This window comes from Pongo pygmaeus, chromosome 15, assembly GCF_028885625.2.
Source record: "Pongo pygmaeus isolate AG05252 chromosome 15, NHGRI_mPonPyg2-v2.0_pri, whole genome shotgun sequence".
Classification (NCBI taxonomy): Eukaryota; Metazoa; Chordata; class Mammalia; order Primates; family Hominidae; genus Pongo; species Pongo pygmaeus.
In genome coordinates, this window is record NC_072388.2 from 33,593,694 (window position 1) to 33,615,968 (window position 22,275).

Consider the following 22,275-nt stretch of genomic DNA (forward strand, 5'->3'; position numbering starts at 1 on the left):
CAAAAAAAAAAAAAAAAGAAAAAGAAAAAGAATGTACCGTCCTGGCGCGATGGCTCACGCCTGTAATCCCAGCACTTTGGGAGGCCGAGGCAGGTAGATCACCTGAGGTCAGGAGTTCGAGACCAGGCTGGCCAACATGGCGAAACCCCGTCTCTACTAAAAATACAAAAAAAAAAAAAAAAAGTACTCTTCTTCCACTCCCATTGCCAGTATCACCAGAAATTCCAACTCCATCCAAATTTTGTTCTCATTGTTTCTCTTTTTTTTTTTTTTTTCTTGAGATGGAGTCTCACTCCATCACCCAGGCTGGAGCTCAGTGGCGTGAATTTGGCTCACTGCAACCTCCACCTCCTAGATTCAAGCGATTCTCATGCCTCAGCTTCCCAAGTAGCTGGGATTACAGGCACGTGCCACCATGCCCACCTAATTTTTGTATGTTTAGTAGAGACAGGGTTTCGTCATGTTGGCCAAGCTGGTCTTGAACTCCTGACCTCAAGTGATCAGCCCACCTTGGCCTTCCAAAGTGCTAGGATTACAGGCATGAGCCACCACACCCAGCCTGGTCTCATTGCTTCTTAACTCTGGTCTCATGATTTGTCGTTGTTGTTTGTTCTAGAAATGGGGTCTCACTATGTTGCCCAGGCTGGAGTGCAGTAGCTATTCACAGTGGTCATAGCTCACTGCAGCCTCAAACTGCGGGGCTCAAGCGATCCTCCTGCCTCAGCCTCCCAAGTAGCCGGGATTACAGGCACACACCACCACGCTTACCTGATTTTGTGACTTCTGGCTCCCTATGAGATGGCCAACCTTTTTGATTAGTTTCAGGATTTTGAACTTTCAAGTTCCTCATTTTGTCCAGAACCTCCTTACCTGCCCCACTCCTTTAACCTAACCACCACTGGGTTAAACCACCATTGACCTGTTCTTAGACCTATCCCTTCCTCACCCAGGAAGCCTCTATTGCCCTTTCCCATCTGACTTTGCTTGCCTTTCTCCCTACCCTGTCTCTCAAAATATTCATGGGAGGGATGGCTTCAATAGCAGTGCAAATTCTTTCATACTTTTTACCTCCTTTGGTCTCCATCTTTTCAATTCTAAACCTTATTTTGAGTAGCCACAGACCATTCCACTTTCTCCACTCCTGTATACCATAGTATTGCTAGAAAAGTCATGAAATTCCCATTAATTTCCTGAAGGAGCTCTCCCAACCTTTGCAGTCTTAACTCTGCAAAGGTAAGTTGCAAGCAGCTAATCTCCTGGAGCCTTCATTTCCTTTTCTGTTAAGTGGGGAAGATGGGCCATCACAGTGCTTCTCAAACTTAATAGGCATAGAATCACCTGGGGATCCCACTCAAAATGCCAGTTCTGATTCAGGTCTGACATACCCCGTGATGCCAATGCTGCAGACTGTAATTTGAGAAGTAAGGGCTTCAGTGAGCGCCACAATTATATAAAAAATAGTAATAAAACAACGCCTGTGAGTCCAAGTCCTGAGTCAGTCTCATCATTCTCACACTCAGCAGACTTAACCAGAAACTAAAAGCCATCTGTTATGAACCTCTTCATCAATGTTTGCCTCTTCCAATAATTTTCCTCTCCTGAATCTTTTCTCCCTTTTCTTCCCTAGGTTACTTTAAAAAAAAATTTTTTTTTTTTAAATTATAAAATAGAGACAGGATCAGGTTGGTCTTGAACTCTTGGCCTCTATCAGTCCTTCTGCCTTGGCCTCTCAAGGTGCTAGGATTACAGGCATCAGCCACTACTCCCAGCCCTAGGTTACTTTTTCTACCTACTTCCATGCTGTTCCTTCTTGCTGAATTGGGATCTTGTTATCAGTTAATCCCTTTCCTCCAGCTCTGTCCCATTTACTTACAAATACCTCTAGGCTCTGACTGGACAAAACTGTTGCTTTCCCAGGGACAGTTTCATAGCAACATTCTCAAAAGAAGGCACCATCTCTGCCATCGGTTTCTTTCCAATTCCACATTTGCAGCTGACCAACTTCACCTGAGACACTCAAACTGAACCACTTTGAAAACAGCTTATTCATAATAGTGTAATTGACAATAATGAAATTGGAAGTAACTATTCAAAATAAGGGAAGAAGTAAATAACTGTAATTTAATTTTTTATTTTTTGAGACAGGGTCCTGCTGTCACCCAGGCTGGAGTGCAGCAGTGTGATCATGACTCATTGCAGCTTTGACCTCCTGGGCTCAAGCAATCTGCCTGCCTCAGCCTCCTGAGTAGCTGGTACTACTGGCGTGCTCTACCAGCCCCAGATAATTTTCTAACTTATTTGTAAATTTAAGAAAAAGTTTTTTTTACAGACACGGTCTCTATGTTTCCCAGGCTGGTCTTGAACTCCTGGCCTCAAGCAATACACTTATCTCGGCCTTCCAAAGCGCAGGGATTACAGGAATGAGCCATTGCACCTAACCTAAACATAACTTTTAACGTTACAATGATTAAAATGATACTTTGCACTTTGGGAGGTCAAGGCAGGAGGATTTCTTGCGTCCAGGAGTTCAAGACCAGCCTGGGAAGCATAGTGAGATTCCCCCCATCTCTACAAAAAAGACAAAAATTAGCTGGGCACGGTGGCATGTGCCTGTCGTCTCAGCTACTCAGGAGGCTGAAGTAGGAGGATTGCTTGAGCCTGGGAGGCAGAGGTTGCAGTGAGCCAAGATCGAGCCACTGCACTCCAGCCTGGGCAACAGAGTGAGACCTACACAGCCTGGGCAACAGAGTGAGACCCACACAGCCTGGGCAACAGAGTGAGACCCCACAGGGTCAGGCTGGAGTGCAAAGGAAAGAGCTCACTGCAACCTCTGCCTCCTGGGCTCAAGCAGTTCTCCTGCCTCAGCCTCCCAAGTAGCTGGGACTACAGGCGTGCACCACCACACCCAGCTAATTTTTTGTATTTTTTAGTGGAGTCAGGGTTTCACCATGTTGGCCAGGCTGGTCTCAAACTCCTGACCTCAGGTGTTCACTCACCTTGGCCTCCCAAAGTGCTGGGATTACAGGCGTGAGCCACCGTGCCCCACTGATACTTTGTACATTGGCATAGAATCAGTGAAAAAGCGGCTCCAAAATGGTATGTCTAGTAAGATCCCATTTTTAAAATGAAGGAAAGAAAATACTTGGCGGGTCAGGTGTGGTGGCTCACACCTGTAATCCTAACACTTTGGGAGGCTGAGGTGGGAGAATCTTTTGAGCCCAGGAGTACAAGACCAGCCTGGGCAACACAGGGAGACCCTATCTCTACCAAAAAAAAAAGAAAGAGAAAAAATAATTGGAGGAAAATGTCTGGAAGGAATAACATTTCATTGATTCCACAATGTTAATAGGTATCTCTGGATGTTAGGTTGTGGACGATTTTTACTTCATCTTCTGCACAGTCTAAAATTTTTACAATAGGTGTAATAGGATGTTAGACTAGAACTCTTTTTTTTTTTTTTTTTTTTTCTGTTGCCCAGGCTGGAATGCCGTGGTGCAATCATAGCTCACTGCAGCCTCGACCTCCTGGGCTCAAGCAATTATCCTGCCTCAGCCTCCCAAGTAACTGGGACCATTGGCACACACCCTATAAGGTGGACACCACCACACATGGTTAATTTATTTTTTGTAGATAAAGGATTTTGCCATGTTGCCCAAGCTGGTCTCAAAACTCCTGGGCTCTAGCAATCCTCCCAACTCGGCCTCCCAAAGTGCTAGGATTATAGATAGGCATGAGCCACCATGTCCAGCCTTTACAAATTTTTTGCAGATAATCTCTTCTTTCCATTCCTATTGCTACTTACCCCAGTTCAGGCCTTCAAAAACTTTCACTTGGTCTATTATCAATAGCCTCCTGGCTGATGTCCCCAGTGACAGTTTCTCATAAATATAGCTACAAGGTTTATCTTCCCAAAACATAATTCTAGTCTTGCCACTCTTCTTGCTCAAAAACATTAAATGTCTCCCCATAGCCTTCCAACTAGATAGAGCATAAATTCCTTAGCTTAGTATCCAAGGCCGGCTCCTTTCATTTGTACCCTAATCCAAAACATTTTTTGTGTCATACTTAAGTTAGGCTATTGCCTAGCTTGCCCTAAACACAGGATCTTTTTTCTTCCTCTGCTTATTTATGCCACTCCCATTCCATGTTGCATTGTGGTGCCTCCCACATTGCTCCTAACATTGCTCTTAACAAACCTGTTAAGAGTCCTCCCTGTCCTAAGCTGAGCTTGGACATGCATCTTCCAACAGGTAGTCTTACGTTCCCTCTGGCCCATGAGCATATAAGGTCATTTTCTCATCTGTGCTGCTCTGTTACACATTCCTTATGTATTACAGACTACCTCATGTTAGCTTTGCTTTCATTCATGTTTCATCTTCTCCATGGAACTCTGGTAGGGACGCCGTCGGGTTCATCTGTGTGTCTCCCAGAGCAGCTAGCCCAGCTTCTTGCCCAAAGAGGGAGCTCAGTAAATGTTGAATTCCTTTGGAGAATTTGTTTGAAAATATCTTCCTGATTTTTACCTCTAATGCCTACTTCTCCTTTAAGTGAATTCCCCTCTTGCTCCTTGGTATTTTGTGTGTGAGCTGGCTAAGTGGGAACTTAATCTGTGGTGTCTGATGCCTCACTGATCCTCAAAAAAATAATAACTTCTCAGTGCCATCCTCTATAATCATATGATATCTTCAGTGAATTAAAGGTTTATTCATTAGACATCTACTCTGTACATGGTACTGTGGTAACTGCAATAAAACTTGCTATGTACTTGTAAGACATCATCCCAGAATTTTTAATCTTTGGAATGTTCCAGTGCCTAAATCTGCTGTCTGTGGTTGATTTTGGGAACTTGCCTTTGTTTCACCATTATGGATGAAATACATTTAGAGTGAAGTTTGAGGATCTCAGCTGAGGTTCATCAAGTCGTTCAAAAGCAAGTAGAAAATAAAACTGGAGTCAGGTGCGATGACTGTAATCCCAGCACTTTGGGAGGCCAAGGCAAGAGGATCACTTAAGCCCAGGAGTTCAAGACCAGCCTGGGCAATATAGTGAGACATTATCTCTACAAAAAACTTAAAAATCAGCCAAGCATGGTGGTGCATGCCTGTAGTCCCAGCTACTTGGGAGGATCGCCTGGGAGGCAGAGGTTGCAGAGATTGTGCCACTGCACTCTAGCCAGGGTGACAGAGCAAAACTCTATCTCAAAAAAAAAAAAAAAACAAAACTGTAGCACACTCTTGCTTTTCTATCAGTAACTGGACTCTCAAGAACTATTTTCTAAATTAGTGACTGAAAATATTGGTCAAAATGATCAGAAACCTCATTCATTTGCATTTTCTCTCTCCCTCTCTCCAATTACCCTCAAGAGAATTTGGTTCATTCTGAGCATCACAGATGACTTAATTTTGTGGTAAGAAAATAGGAATTAGAGTAAGCCAATTAGGAAACCTCAAGGAAGAGGAAGTGTCTCTAGGCTAAAGGGAAGGCTGTTGAGTCTTATTTCCTCTCTGTTCTTGACTCACTTTCTTAGTGACTGGCCAATCTCTGCACCTCCCTTTCCCCACCTTCAGGGAGTTGGGGGTGGGGGTGGGGAATAGAGTGAATAAAGTCTAAATAAAGTTCATAAAGATCCCAAGATGTAGGGAGGCACCATGAAATAACTGATCTTGCAGTTCCATCCCCCATCAACATTCATGGGTGAGGCTGCATGTGTGTGAGACACGATAGGTAAGAATTAGCTGCTTTCCAAATTAAGACAGAGTGAGTTTCACTTCTGAATAATAGCAGTGTGCAGTGCAGGCCCATGCAGTACCTATTTGGTTTCATTCTTTACTAGGAATAGAGCAAAGCGAAATAGCCAACAATTCAGGCCTTATTCATCAGTGCGCCCCCTCCTTTCACAAAGAAGCTGAGTTCCAGTCAAATAGTAGGTGGCTTAATTTCACCATAGTGGACTCTATGCCTTTTAAAGTGGGTACAGCATACTCACCTGTTTGAGAGAAGAAGAAACTGAGATTATGGTCACCAAGTAATCTGTGGCAAGGCTCAGATTCTAACCCGGTGCTGCTGACACTCAGAGCAGAACCTGGCCATTTTCAAAGTTCACAATATGACCGTTCCCTTCTCCCACCCTTCCCCATCTTATTTTTCACTGGAACATCTTCTGTTCTCTCAAGCTGTGAAGGGCTTCCTGTGTTAACATGCCTAAGGGGAAGCTGTATGTTAAAAACCACCAACGGTTAAGCCCAAGCCAGCTGGGGTCTTCCGTTGTTTCTTCCAGTATTGTGGGGAGACCCATGAGAATTCTCAGTGTTTTTCAAAGTCCTTGGCTTCCAGAAACAAGAAGCTGAGCATCGGGTTTTCATTTAAGACAAAGCTTGGAAAAACAAGAAACATCAAACGCCGTAAGAGGATAATACTGAAGTTATTATAGCTAAAAAACAAGGGTGAACTGAAAAGCTAAAGGTTTTGGCTCTATAGAGGGGTTCATGTGTAGTTATATTTAAATGTCCTTTGAGTTGAAGTGATACAAGTTTATTCCCTCTCAAACCAAAGGACAGCATTTATTTTGGGGAATGGCTGAGATAATCCAGGCACAGAGCCACATTGACTGGTTAGTAAGGGGATGGCACAGAAGGGAAATAATGATAGTTGTGTGACTGCTCTGTTACTAAACACTGTATTGTGTCCGCCATTGGTCCCAGAGGGTAGAAGAACCACACTAGATGTTGCAGACAAGGGGGCAGAGGAGGGTTGCTTTATTGGAATCTGGGGTTTGAAAGGCTTTGAAGGGTTTTAAGGGGTTTGAAAGGCTTATGAGAAGCATAACCTCATGTAAGTTGCCTCATGTAAGTCACAGAAGTCACACCCCAAACCACATTTGGTGCTCCATTTGTCCCTTTCCTTTACCCATAAATTATAGAACTAGAGTAGAGAAAGTACCCTTTTCTCCTCCTCCAACACTCATCCAGAATGACTGAAGTCCTAGGTAGCCAACCATAGCTACTGGGGTGCAAGAACTGAAGTATCTGAGAAAGATAAAAAAGGGAAAGATACAAAGCCAGGTTCTTGTCCTCAGGGAGGAAGCTCTGAATTAGTGAAAATCTGGCCAGAGAGCTGGGCAGAGTCCTACGTCCCTTTCTTTTTTTTCTTTTATTTATTTATTTATTTATTATTATTATTATACTTTAGGTTTTATGGTACATGTGCGCAATGTGCAGGTTAGTTACATAGTATACATGTGCCATGCTGGTGCGCTGCACCCATTAACTCGTCATCTAGCATTAGGTATATCTCCCAATGCTATCCCTCCCCCCTCCCCCCACCCCTACGTCCCTTTCTTTACCCAGAACTGCTACATCCCTAGCTCTGTCCTTGTTACAGCTGTCCTTTGGGGCCCCTTAACATCAGGATACTCCCCTAAGATACTGTATTGCAAGTGGCCAACTCACAGGGCACTGTGTTTCAACCCCTGCTAATATCATATGGAAACACAAATAGGCTTCTTTTTTTATTCCCTGGCTCACTGAAACTGCCGGCAGAGCACCTTAAGCTAAGGGCTGCATTCTTATCTTGCCTTTAAACACCATGTGATTCAGCATGTCTGCAGTCTCTGGGAATCTACACTGCCACTTTCTACCTTTGCCTTGTGGGTAACCCTTACCTTCCACCTACCTCCACCCCCGGGGGAGAATGTGGGCCTTGCCAAACGGAGGCCCCCAGGAGATTTTCCAAGACTCACGAGATGTCAAGTCATCTCTAAATTTTTTCAAAAAACCAGAAAGTCATTTCAAAAAGTCTAACTTGATGGCCCCACAGAGAGGAAGATCAAACTTTCCATATAGACACAGCAAGTCTGCCACCCAGGCTTGTGTTAGAGCTGCAGTATTGGTACCCAGACATTTCTGAAAGCTCCCTGACCCAGGGGAAAGTCCACCTGAGTGAGTAGTTTAGCTGCTGCCCGGAGCCCCATGGCACATATTCATGAAGTCGGCTTCCAGGGGATTTCCCTTTGCAATGGAATTGGCAAACGTTTTGTCTTTCTGAAAGATTTCCCAGAGGAATTCATTTAGCTATGTGAAAAAAATCTCAAATTCTAATATAAAATCTCTGACCTTTTAGGGTTTTGAAATTTGGATCTCTCATTTACTGACAAATCTTTTTTAATAAAGAAAAACAATTAACATAATAGAAAACCTAAACAGTGAGAATGCATATTCAACAAATGATTGGAGTGCTTACCTCAGGGTAGGCACTGTTTGGTATTGAGGATACACTGGTGAACAAAACAGATGTGGCTAGTTGGGCATGGTGGCTCATGCCTGTAATCCCAGCATTTTGGGAGGCCGAGGTAGGTGGATCACTTGAGGCCAGGAGTTTGAGACCAAACTGGCCAACATGGCAAAACCTGTCTCTACTAAAAATACAAAAATTAGCCAGGTGTGGTGGTGCACGCCTGTAATTCCAGCTCCTTGGGAGGCTGAGGCACAAGAATCACTTGAACCCAGGAGACGGAAGTTTCAATGAGCTGAGATCGTGCCACTGCACTCCAGCCTAGGCGACAGAGCGAGACTCCATCTCAAAAAATAAGCCAAAAACAACAACAACAACAAAAACAGATGTGGCCATCACCCTCAAGGAGCCTGATTTTTAATCCTAGCTTTCAGTTTATGTTAGTGTTGAAAATGAAGTTGATTCCTTCCAGGAAGTATCCTTTAGAGTATTAAAATATATACACCATCCAAAATCCTATGCCCAGCTTAAATACCACAAGAGGGGATGAAGATTTGTTTGAATGTGTGAAATAATTCTCATAGACTGCAGGGCGCGTGATATGTGTGATTTGAAATATCCCATCATAGGCCAGGCATGCTGGCTCACATCTGTAATCTCAGCACTTTGGGAGGGCAAGGCAGGAGGATTGCTTAAGCCAAGCTTGTCCAACCCATGAACTGCGGGCTGCATGTGGCCCAGGATGGCTTTCAGTGTGGCCCAACACAAATTTGTAAACATTCTTAAAACATTATGAGATTTTTTTGCAATTTTTTTTTTAGCCTATCAGTTATCATTAGTGTTAGTGTAGTTTATGTGTGGCTCAAGACAATTCTTCTTCCAGTGTGGCCCAGGGAAGCCAAAAGATTGGACACTCCTGGCTTGAGCCTAGGAGTTTGATACCAACTAGTAACTGTCACAAATGAATTTAAATTCAGGTTTAAATAAAAAAGGATGAACTCCTAACTCTCACACCATTAGGGATTCATTCATTCAACTAATATTTATTGAGCACTTAATATATGCTGGTTATTGTTCAAGTTGTCTGAGCTGTATCAGTGAACAAAACAAAAATCCTTGCCATCACAGAGGTTAAATTGGGGGTGGGAATGAGGGACAATAAACAGTGAACAAATTTATGATTTTTTTTTTTTGAGACAAGGTCTCACTCTATTGCCCAGACTGGAGTGCAGTAGCATGATCTCAGCTCACTGCAACCCCCACCTCCCGGGCTCAAGCGATTCTCCTGCCTCAACCTCTCCCGAGTAGCTGGGATTACAGGTGCACGCCATTACTGCATGGCTTTTTTTTTTTTTTGTATTTTAATAGAGATGGAGTTTCACCATGTTTGCCAGGGTGGTCTTTAACTCCTGACCTCAAATGATCCACCCACCTCAGCCTCCCAAAGTGCTGGGATTACAGGTGTTGCACCACGCCCAGCCTAAATTTATGAATTATATAACAGAAAGAAAAAAGATACTCAGGAGGCTAAGGCCAAAGGATCCCTTGAGGCCAGGAGTTTGAGGCTGGCCTGGGCAATACAGTGAAACCTAGTCTCTAAAAAAAATTTTTCTTAAACTAGCCAGGACTGTTGGTGTGCAGCTGCAGTCCCAGCTACTTGGGAGTTGGGAGGCTGAGGCCAGAGGATCACTTGAGTGCAGGAGTTCAAGGCTGCAGTGATCATGCCACTGCACTCCAGTCTGGGTGACAGAGCAATACCCCATTTCAAAAAAAAAAAAAAAAAAGGCAGAATAGCAGAGCAGGAACAAATGAAGGCAGAGGGGGAGAAGTATTAAGAAATTAAGACTGCTGCAAAGTTTTGGCTCTGAAGACTTGGAAAATGTGGTACAAGGGGCAGGAATTGGCTTGAGAGGGAATAGATGAGATAAGGAGTTCTCTTTTAAACGTGGGGTTTTGAGGTGCCATATGTCTCAATGTGAAAAATATCCCATTGGCAATTAGAGAAGATCCAGTTCCAGAGAAGGGTCCAGCTAGATACCTAAATTCAGGAGACATCAGTATAGAGCCAGCTGTTGAGGCTGTGGGACTAAGTTCATCCTCCTAGCAGCCTTACCGAGAACTCTGACTATGCAGGCAAACAGTAGGAATTACAGTATACCAGGCTCTTTCAGAGTCTGAGAAGACAAAAGTCTTCAAAAGGTCAAGAGGAGTTGGTCCTGAGAGTAGGGACCTGAACCAGAAGCAAGGGAAAACTTTTATCAGTCCACTTGGGAACTAGCCAGTGCTGGAAAGTACCCTTTGTGCCAGAGATGCTGTATGCATTTACCGTTTTCTTAACCATGTTTCAGTTTGGGATTTTTTAGATTAATAAAATAGAAATTAATTTTTAAAAAACACTCGAGAAATTGGAATTCCCTTATGAAGGTCTTAGAACATTTTTTCTTTAAAATAGAAAGTTAGTTTAGGAAATACATTAAAGGAGTAAGAATCCCTACTTCAGTATTACAGCAGGCATTACAGTGCCACAAACATTAGTGTATCTTGCCTTCCTTGTACACAAACCATCTTCATCTGGGGAGAAAAACAACTATCCTAACATTATGTTTTGCATTTTATATTCATTAAATGGGAGTGTGCCTCAGGGAAAGTCAAAATAGGCAGAAATTTGCAATTTGAAAAGCCACCTGCAGTTCTCCCGGAGCTACCTCGCCAGCTTGGAATTACTCTCATTAATCCATGCAACACTAGCTGCTATAAGCCCCATCCCCTCAGCTCTAGTTCATTATTAATCAAGGGTGCTTAACCTCATTCCCCATTACTCGTATTTCAACCTCAGTTCCACATTTTTTTTTTTTTTTTTTTAGATAGATCTTCCTCTGTCGCCCAGGCTGGAGTGCAGTGGCGTGATGATAGCTCACTGCAACCTAGATCTCCTGGGCTCAAGCCATCCTGCCACCTTAGCCCCCCAAGTAGCTGGGACTACTGGCGCGCGCCACCACGCCCAGCTAATTTTATTTTTTGTAGAGACGGGGCCTTCTCCTATGTTGGCCAGGCTGGAGTTACGCTTTTTTTTTTTTTTTTTTTTTGAGACAGAGTCTCTCTCTGTCGCCCAGGCTGGAGTGCAGTGGCGTGATCTCGGCTCACTGCAAGCTCTGCCTCCCCGGTTCACGCCATTCTCCTGCCTCAGCCTCCCAAGTAGCTGGGACTACAGGCGCCCGCCACCACGCCTGGCTAATTTTTTTTGTATTTTATTAGTAGAGACGGGGTTTCACCGTGTTAGCCAGGATAGTCTTGATCTCCTGACCTCGTGATCCGCCCGCCTCGGCCTCCCAAAGTGCTGGGATTACAGGCGTGAGCCACCGCGCCCGGCCTCCGCTTTCAAGACTAAAAATTGGCCGGGCGCGGTGGCTCACGCCTGTAATCCCAGCACTTTGGGAGGCCGAGGCAAGTGGATCACTTGGGCTCAGCCTGACCAACATGGCGAAACCCCGCCTCTACTAAAAATACAAAATTAGCCGGGCCTGGTGGCACACGCCTATAATCCCAGCTACTTGCGAGGATGAGACAGGAGAATCGCTTGAACTCAGGAGGGGGAGGTTGCAGTCAGCCGAGATCGCGCCATTGCACTCCAGCCTGGGCAACAAGGGCGAAACTCTGTCTCAAAAAAAAAAAAAAAAAAAGACTAAAAATTGTCGGGGCTGCTGGCCAAAGGAAGATCTTGCCTGGCTGTCAGAAAATAATGTTCTTTCCAGCGGCTGCTTGAACCTGCTTCCTTCAGTGCCTAAATTTAACGGCTGCAGCTGTAGCTGCAACCTGTTTCCCCCGTAATAGGAATGAAAGTGGAGGATAAAAGAGGTTAGGAAGAAGGCAAGCCAGCAGTCTGACCAGACACAGGATGCATGTAAGAGACTTGTTAATTACACGTTCTATTTAGGTCACACTGATAGGCAAATCGCTATTCTGGGCCCCCAGGAAGCCTTTTCGTCCTTGTTATAGTCAATTCATTCTCCAGATGAAAGCCTGAAACCGCCACGACCCAAGTTTCACCTCTTTTATCCACTCAAAAGGCCGGCTTGGCGCAGGCGCACACCTTCGAAGTCCTCCCGCCCTCACTTCACCACCCCCATAGGGGGCGGGGCCTCAAGGCTCAGCGCTCGAACTGGCTCCAGAGCCATGAGTTGGGAGTGCAAGAGCGGAAGAAACGCGGCTGGTACCCCGGAAGCAGTCGCTGCAACTTCCGGGAGGTGCTTGTGTGCCTTGTGCGGGAGCTACGGGGCCCAGGGATTGTGTTTGAAGTAGTGCTTCTACTAACATGTCCCGTGGTTCCAGCGCCGGTTTTGACCGCCACATTACCATTTTTTCACCCGAGGGTCGGCTCTACCAAGTAGGTGAGTGAACCAGGTTCGCCTGTGGTCCACCTGAATTGCCCTGTCATGGTACGGCCTGGAGCGAGCGGACGCGGCCCGAGTTTAGTCTGGGGCCGAAGCTGGGCTGGAGCTGGGAAGGGACAACGGCTGAGGCTGGATTGAGCTCTGTGGTGTTTGCATCCCCGTCTGGACGCAGGGATCGGGGGCCTGAAGGACTGTCTCTGCAGGGCGAGCGGCCACACTGCGTAGACCTAATGGAGAGTTAAGGAAGGTAGGGCTGTAATGCCTGACTCCGGCTTCCTGAGGCCCCTTCAGTTATTGCATTCTGTCCTGGCCAGGCACAAGATCTGTTTCGAAAGGGTAATTGATTCCTTAACGTCTCAACTAAAATGCCTCCTCTCCGTTTTCCTTTGTTTGCAGCATGGACTTCCTGTGGTTAATTCCACACAGGCACTCGGAGCCTGCTATATACCAGACACTGCTAGTCCTAGGAGATACAAATATGAATGTTACACCCTCTTCTATACTGAAACTCACAGCTTAGAGTGACAGATACGTTAAACAAACGGATAAAAAAATTAAAAGTGCCAATTTACAAATATCTACAGAGTTCAAGACATCTTTGGGAATCTGATAGAATGAGTGACTCAGTTCTAGAGCTGCTCTTGAAATTGGCATCCCCTTTTTACCCACATCTGTTTGAATGCTCCTGTAATTTAAATGCCGGTTGTGAGTTGTAGATGAGGTACTGTGTACTAGTTTACTGAAGAACACCTGTAGTGGAAAGAAACTATCAGTTACTCGGAATAGTAATGTATTGCGTTGAAACGGTGTCAAGGTTTAGGTTATGATTATAAGCCAGACCCTTGACCTCTTGCCGTAGAGAATTTAGTGTCAGGAGGGCTTGATTTACATCTGGTCCGTGATAGTTTTATTTTTGAATGAGTTTAGTGGCTCCGTGTCTTGCACAGTAATATAATCATCTGTGCTTGGAATCATAAGGAGAGAGTTGGTCTGTAAATGAGGTTCTCTTCACCTTAAATTTTAGAAATAAAGATAACTTGGAATGAAACTGCTCAGTGTATTACTGCGTAGTGTATATAATGTAGCAAGAAACATCATCTTGTTGGATAATTCAATAGCCCTTTTAATTTATCCCCAATTGAAAAACATGATTAAAGATAGAACAAAGAGATAACTATATCCTCAAAGAATTTTCATTTATTGTATTAAATTCCTGAGTTTTAAATAATTTTCGTATATTAGACTACTGCTTTCAGTGTTCTATTCGTGATTTTTAATATGTGAACAGGAAAAGTCACTCTGAGACCTGTACTTTGTTTCTATATACTGTATTGTGAAATCCAGCCATAAAGCATAATCGTTAATGCTTCCCAGATTTGGTGAGTAGAAAGGCTGAACACAGGGTCATTGTGATAGTTTTAAAAGATTTGGAAGAGAACATCTATCTGAAAACAAGTTCATTATCTAGACAGAATGATTTTTTATTTTTTTAAATTTTTTTGAGACAGAGCTTCACTCTTGTTGCCTAGGCTGGAGTGCAATGGCGCGATCTTGGCTCCCCGCAACCTCCGCCTCCCGGGTTCAAGCAATTCTCCTGCCTCAGCTTCCCAAGTACTGGGATTACAGGCATGCGCCACCACGCCTGGCTAATTTTGTATTTTTAGTAGAGACGAGGTTTCTCCATGTTGATCTCGAACTCCCAACCTCAGGTGATCCACCCACCTCGGCCTCCCAAAGTGCTGGGATTACAGGCGTGAGCACCGGGCCTAGCACGGGCCTAGACAGAATGATTTTAATCTCTGTGAATAACACACTCCCTCTGCTATTCAGGGCATTAATTAGACATTGTTAGGAAAATGAAAGTGAAAGGGTAGTGTGAGCAAGCAGTATAGTGAAGAGTTCAGGCCCTGGTGTCATACCTGGATTCAAATCTCTGCCCTGCTCCATACTACCTGATCTGGGCACTTGCCAGGTATGTAACCTTAGCCTTAGTTTCTCTTTCCAAAGTTGGGCTCATAATAATTCTTCCTTAAATGGTGGTTTTGAGAATTAAATAAGGCAATGTATGTAGAGTGCTTAACGTGTGCCTGCCACATAGTAAATGCTCAATGAATGTTAGATGCTTGTTTGATTCTTTGGCCCCCCCTTTTTTTTTGGTCTATTAGATTAGTAGCTCTGTATGGAATATTTCCCTTTTTATGGGTCCTTCCATGCTTAGTTCTCCAGTAAAATATATACATAATCATAATATTCTAAATACTGTCTGTTTGTAAACTTTAGAATCCTCCAAAGACAAAGCATGGAAGGATTATAGGATGCAAGTTGTTAACATTGACAGTAGGAAAATAATATTTTAAAAATGGGATGATGATGAGGGGAGATTAATGGAAGGTAAGTATGCTCTTTATCTTCCATACTTGGGACTCAAAAGATAAATGTCGTCTAAGGTTGATATATCAAAAAGTAGAGGTATACATTTAAAGTTATAACGCTTGGCCAAGTGCAGTGCCTCACACCTGTAATGCCAGCACTTTGGGAGCGCGAGGTGGGCAGATTACCTGAGGTCAGGAGTTGAAGACCAGCCTGACCATCATGGTGAAACTCTGTCTCTACTAAAAATACAAAAAATTAGCTGCTCGTGCTGGCGTGCCTGTAGTCCTAACTCCTCAGGAAGCTGAGGCACAAGAATCGCTTGAACCTAGGAGGCGGAGGTTGCAGTGAGCCAAGACCATGCCACTGCACCTCTAGGCTGGGTGACAGAACTAGACTCCATCTAAAAAAAAAAAAAAGTTGTAATGCCAATCATAATTATAAACATAATTTATAATTATTAATAACATATTATTGACAGTGTTTGCTCCCAGGGAGTAGAGAGAAAGACTTTTTCTTTTTTTTTTTTTTCCCCCTTTGAGACAGAGTTGCGCTCTTGTTGCCCAGGCTGGAGTGCAATGGCGTGATCTCAGCTCACTGAAACCTCCACCTCCCAGGTTCAAGCGATTCTCCTGCCTCAGCCTCCCAAGTAGCTGGGATTACTGACATGTGCCACCACTCCTGGCTAATTTTGCAGTTTTAATAGAGATGGGGTTTCACCATGTTGGTCTGGCTGGTCTTGAACTCCTGACTTCAGGTGATCCACCCACCTTGGCCTCCCAAAGTGCTGGGATTACAGGCATGAGCCATTGCAGCCGGCCTGAAATATTTCTCTTAATGTACATATGCAGGTTGTATGTGTGTGCATGTATTCATGTGTTAAAAATTGTAGAACACCTAGCTTTGTAATCTATTTTCAGGAATTGCCCAAGTTACTAGAGGGAGGAGGTGTGTTGTGTGGGGAATGGGACTGAGGCCCTAGTTGGCCAAATTCAGCCTAGCTACTTTTAGGCCCTTCTCTTCTGTTAGCTGATCCTTTGCTGGATATGTCTGGCAAAGGAGAAGAGGAGTAGTCATTTGGATTTGCTTGACAGGTGTATGTGAGCACTGCCTGGTTGCTACAAAGAAGGGAGCATGCTGATAGGGAACTAGAAAGAAATGGACTGGTGGAGACATACTGAAAATAAAATGTAGAAGTGTCATTGTGTATTGAAGACAGAATTCCTGAGTTCAAGTCCTTACTGCATACCAACTCTAAGAACTTTTTATCTGTAAAATAAAGATAATAACCACCTACCTTATAGGGCTTTAAGGGTTTAATTAGTTAATAAATGTAAAGCATTTAAAACATTGCCCGGTATATATAGTAAGCACTCAATGTTTTCTGGGTGTTTTTTTTGTTTTTTTTGTTTGTTTGTTTGTTTTTGAGACAGTCTCGCTCGGTCACCCAGGCTAGAGTGCGATGACGTGATCTCAGCTCACTGCAACCTCCGCCTTCCGGGTTCAAGTGATTCTCCTGCCTCAGCCTCCTGTGTAGCTGGGATTACAGGCGCCTGCCACCATACCTGGCTAATTTTTGTATTTTTTGTAGAAACAGCGTTTCACCATGTTGGCCAGGTTGGTCTCGAACTCCTGACCTCATGATCTGCCCACCTTGGCCTCCCAAAGTTCTGGGATTACAAGCGTGAGCCACCATGCCCCGCCTTCAATTAGTATTTTCTGTAGGGGATACTGTCAAGAAGAAACAAATGGCTAATGTAAATGGAGTCAGAAATTTCACAAATGACTGAGAAGTACCTACCATTTGCTTCTTTTGCAATTTAAAAAATATTCTTATTTCAAAGCAATATTTCTCAACCCAGGCTTCTCATGCCCTCCTTGAATCTGATTTGAAATTCACTGCATGTGTGTGCATGCATACACATACATACATACATGTGCATATATACATAAATATATAACTACACAAAAAAAGTGATGGGATCAAATACTGCTGTATTTTCAAACCTCATATTCTCCCTCTCTCTCCCCTCCCCCAGTGCCAAGATTTCTAATGACCCCATCCCCTTGAGGAATCACTGTTCTAAAGAGTAAAAGGTTAGGAGGCACTTTATAGTGAACCACACATCTCAATTATGTAGCCTACAAGTTTAGGGAAAAGCAAATAAGCAGCTTCAAAAAAATCTTAACAAAGTTTTTTTTTTTTTGCCGCACAGCGTTGAAATTGAATATGAATATACTTTCTTTGCCCCAGTAGAACATCTCTTGTTTTATTTTTATTTTTATTTTTTTCGGGGGGATTGAGTCTCACTCTGTCACCCAGGCTGGAGTGCAGTGTTGCAATCTCTGCTCACTGCAAACTCCGCCTCCTGGGTTCACGCCATTCTCCTGCCTCAGCCTCCCCAGTAGCTGGGACTGCAGGCGCCTGCCTCCAAGCCCGGCTAATTTTTTATATTTTTAGTAGAGACGGGGTTTCACCGTGTTAGCCAGGATGGTCTCAGTCTCCTGACCTCGTGATCCACCCGCCTTGGCCTCCCAAAGTGCTGGGATTACAGGCGTGAGCCACCGTGAGGCCTGTTTTTTAATAATTCATAGAATATGTATCTCTCAATTCATTTTTATTTTTCAAGCCCACGTTTATATGGGAGAAAAGCATATTTACATCCCGAAACTCTACAGCATTCTAAACAAAATTATAGGTGGAAAAAGTCTTGAGTTACATTTCTAATAATTGGTAGGACCTCAGAATCACCTGTAAATGCTTTGCAACGCCTGATGAGTGACATAAAGGGAATATACATCTCTGCTGTTGTTCTCACAGCCTGAGCTGTGCACACTGTGAGCCATTGTCTTGCATCGTGTGCCTGTCCTGAACATTTTGCCACTGTGCCTTTTATGTTTAGCCCCTGTATTTTTCTAGTATACAAATGAATCCCAGAGAAATTGATGAAGTGTTGGGGAAAATGGTAGGGAAGGAAACAAAGCAAATAAGATATTACTATGGAAATGACATTTCTACATACAAAATAACTGTTGATACCATTTTGTTTGAGCAAGGAAGCAATTTACTTCCTAACCTAATGGTTTGTTGTTGGGTTGAACCATGAAACTGCTGGTCTTTGACTAATTTTTAACCTATAAAAATGGCAGTTTCGTGTGGTTCAATCTAATACTTAGGTATTTTACTGTGTATTTAAGATTTAGAAAATTGGGGGCTTGGAGTCGAGTTTAATGCATTATAATTTTTCCCATTTAAAAACTTGAAAATGGGGCCGGACACAGTGGCTCACACCTATAATCCCAGTACTTGGGGAGGCCGAGGCAGGTGGATAACCTAAGTTCAGGTGTTCAAGACCAGCCTGGCCCACATGGTGAAACCCTATCTCTACTAAAAATACAAAAATTAGCTGGATGTGGTGGTGTGCCCCTGTAGACCCAGCTACTAGGGAGGCTGAGACAGGAGAATTGCCTGAGCCCGGGAGGTGGAGGTTGTAGTGAGCTGAGATTGCACCACTGCACTGTAGCCGGGGCAACAAAGCGAGACTCCATCTCAAAAAAAGAAAGAAAAAAAAAGGGAAAGTGAACTGTGACTTATTATTTTCTTGCATAATCTTGGACATTCAAGAATAGTTTACTCAGTTTTAGAGTTTTGTAAGTTTCCAAAATTTTAGCCCAAACCAAAATCTTTGGTCATATAAATAGTGTTTAAGTACTGTTGCCAACATTTGAATCCTGACTTTAAAAAATAAATATCCTTTTAAAATGCTGCCCATAAACTATTATTTTTATCTGTATTTCTCTATTTTTATTATTATTTTGGAGACAGAGTTTCACTCAGTTGCCCAGGCTGGAGTACAGTGGCGCAATCTCAGATCACTGTAACTTCCGCCTCCCAGGTTAACTCGATTATCCTGCCTCAGTCTCCTGAGTAGCTGGGATTACAGGCACGCACCACCATGCCTGGCTAATTTTTGTATTTTTAGTACAGACAGAGTTTCACCATGTTGGCCAGGCTGGTCTCAAACTCCTGACCTCAAGTGATCCACCTGCCTCGGCCTCCCAAAGCACTGGGATTATAGGCGTGAGTCACTGCGTCCAGCTATTTATTTTTTGAGACAGGGTCTCACTCTGTCGCCCAGGCTGGAGTGCAGTGGTGTGATCATAGCTCACTGTAGCCTCAAACTCTTGCACTCAAGAAATTCTTCTGCCTCAGCTTCTCAAGTAGCTGGGAGTACAGGTGTATACCATCATGCTCAGATAACTTTTTATTTTTAGTAGAGATGACATCTTGGTGTTTCCCAGGCTGGTCTTGAACTCTTGGGTTCAACTGATCTTCCTGCCTCCACTTCCCAAAGTGCTGGCATTATAGGTGTGAGCCGCCGCAGTGCCCAGCCTCTTTTTTTTTTTTTTTTTGAGACGGAGTCTCACTCTGTCGCCCAGACTGGAGTGTAGTGATGCAATCTCAGCTTGCTGCAACCTCTGTTTCCTGGGTTCAAGCGATTCTGCCTCAGCACCCCCAATAGCTGGGATTACAGGCGCCTGCCACCACACCTGGCTAATTTTTGTATTTTTAATAGAGGCAGGGTTTCACTATGTTGGTTAGGCTGGTCTTGAACTCCTGACCTCAAGTGATCCACCCGCCTCGGCCTCCCAAAGTGCTGGGATTACAGGCGTGAGCCACCGCGCCGGGCCTCTTTTTTCTTAATTGACCTTCATATACAATAGGTTGTCCATATCTGCTCTAAACTGTGATATTACTGTTTACGCTGCCAGTGTTTCTTTAAAAGATACTCTTTAGGCGTTGAGTTGTCTAGATTTTTTGCTCTGGCAGTTTCCATTTTTCTGGAAATCATTATAAAACATTTCATGGTGGTAGTGTTAAAATGGGGATTCATTTATACAGACCTTTACTGAAATTACAGTGCAGCTTGATGAGTAATAAATAGTACAAAAAAGGTATTATAGGAAGTGACTAACTGCCTAGGAGAGCCGGGAAAGGCTTCTCAGAGATGAATTGGCCCAGATGAAGATTAAATAAGGAAATTTGGGGGACCAGTGCATAGATCAGTCAGTGTGAATGGAGTATAGACAGTAACAACTGAAAGAGTAAATTATAGCAATATTTTGAAGGGGCTTGAGTACCATGCTAGAGTTTGGACTTTGTTCCATGTGTTTTGGACAGAGCTAGCAGGGGTCTTTAAGAATGGCAAGGTAATTAAGTAAAATAATAGGAGAGTTGAGTGTAGAAATGGGATTAGAAAGGGACTGATGGTTCACACCTGGAATCCCAACACTTTGGGAGGCTAAGGCAGGAGGATTGCTTGAGGCCAGGAGTTCGAGACTAGCTTGGACAAAATAACAAGACCTTGTCTCTGCAGAATATATAAAATGAAATTAGCCAGGTGTGGTAGTACACACCTGTTGTCCCACATACTCTGGAGGCTGAGGTAGGAGGATCGCTTGAGCCGAAAGTTTCAGGTTGCAGTGAGCTACACTCACACCACTGCACTTCAGCCTGGACAACAGAGTGAGACCTTGTCTCAGAAAAGAAAATAAAAAGGGGACTGGTGGCAGGAAGAACAATTAGAAGAGGTTTGCTCAGTATCAGTAATTCATATAAGCCCTAATGAGTGAATTAAGGTAATAAGAGAGAAAGGATGGAGGGGTCTCTTGAGCTTATTTTTCAAATTTTTATTATAGAATACTTTAGACAAATGTAGATAGACTAGTACAGTGACCTTCGTGTACTCATCACTCAGCTTCATCTGATGTCAATATTTTGTCAGTCTTGTTTTCTCCCTTTCCCACGCACTTTCCCCTCTCTTCTAGAGTATGTTAAAGCAAATCCTAGGTATAAGAATGGGCATTTCTTGGGAAAGGGCAGGAGGTTAGAGTCAAGAGTGATAACCCAGGTTTGTAGCTTGAAAAACTGAGTGGTTAGTAATACAATTATGAAATAAGGACTGTAAGAAAAGCAGGTTTATAAAGAGGAAGAGTTTATTTTTAGACATGTCTGTGGCTAATAGGCATAGGTATTTAAAGAAATAGACATTTGTAATTATAAGTCCAGAGCTAGAGATGACAGATAGTAGTGATTATCTAGGTTATAGCTAAATCTGTGGTATAGGGTAAAATCATCCGGGGATGGAGAAAATAATAGAATTCTGGGAAATACCAGTATTTCAGGAGCTGGCTGAAGAGATGAAAGCAGTGAAGAAGATTGAGAAGGGAAGTTCAGAGAAGTAGGAGAGGAAGAGTAGGAATGATATTCTTAACAAAGAACTTTAAATTTGGCTGAGCGCAGTGGTTCACACCTATAATCCCAGCACTTTGGGAGGCCGAGGTGGGTGGAACACTTGAGGTCAGGAGTTTGAGACCAGCCTGGCCAACATGGTAAAACCCCGTCTCTACTAAAAATACAGAAAAACTAGCTGGGTGTGGTGGTGTGTGCCTGTAATCCCAGCTACTCAGGAGGCTGAGGCAGGAGAATCGCTTGAACCTGGGAGGCAGAGGTTGCGGCGAGCCGAGATTGCTCCACTGCACACCAGCCTGGGTGACAGAGTGAGACTCCATCTCAAAAAAAAAAAAACAAAAAAAACACTTTAAAATCCAGTTGCTCAGTTACACTAGCCACATTTTATGTGCTCAATAGCCACATATGACTAATGACTATCATATTGGACATTGCAAATATAGAACATTGCCAGCATCACAGAAATTTCTGTTGGGCAGCACTGGTCTATATAAAGAACGAGGGCCTCCTTAATGAATCCTGGCAAATTCACAGGTGCATTCTCTGTTGAGAAGCATTTTTTTTATATGTAAAATGTTTTTTATTTTGTGGGACAAAAGTTTATATGGTAGGGAAGATACTCTTGTGGCTTTTACCTTTTGCATTATTTAAGCAATAAGCATGTATTCATTTATTTAGTTCGGGGATGACGGACACAAATGCTTACACAGACCAGATAAGTAATGCCAGTGAGTAAAACAGGCTGGGTGAAAGATAACAGGAAATGGTGGGACCTGTGGAAAACTGCAAAACACCTGCTCAGCTTAGGTGATTTTTTTCTTTGTGGCCAGTCGCTCTGTGGGATTGAAGATCAAGTGTTACTAGAATTTTTTTTTCCTAGGAAAAAATCACATCTCTAAAGACCCTCTGCCTGCTTTTGCCATATAAGGTAACATTCACAGGTTCCAGGGACTAGGACATAGATATCTTTTGGGGATGCATTTACCAACCTACCAGAGGGTTAATGATTTTATTGGCTCAAAGAACCAGTTT

General features: G+C 43.5%; 1 protein-coding gene across 3 annotated transcripts in view; it reads left to right on the forward strand.

Moving 5' to 3' along the window:
• The window catches only part of PSMA6 (proteasome 20S subunit alpha 6), a 39,180-nt gene that overhangs the window by 1,568 nt on the left and 15,337 nt on the right, over nt 1–22,275 (forward strand). The window contains exon 1 of one of the 3 annotated variants that reach the window (XM_054447934.2): nt 12,346–12,617. The exons of 1 other annotated variant lie outside the window; for it this stretch is intronic. In XM_054447934.2, the coding sequence (XP_054303909.1) occupies nt 12,542–12,617 (76 nt within the window). In that variant the 5' untranslated portion in view covers nt 12,346–12,541. Of the gene's footprint in view, nt 1–12,345; nt 12,618–12,847; nt 12,868–22,275 lie in introns of those variants that run through there. One more of the 3 variants, XM_063651553.1, reaches the window with a different exon arrangement.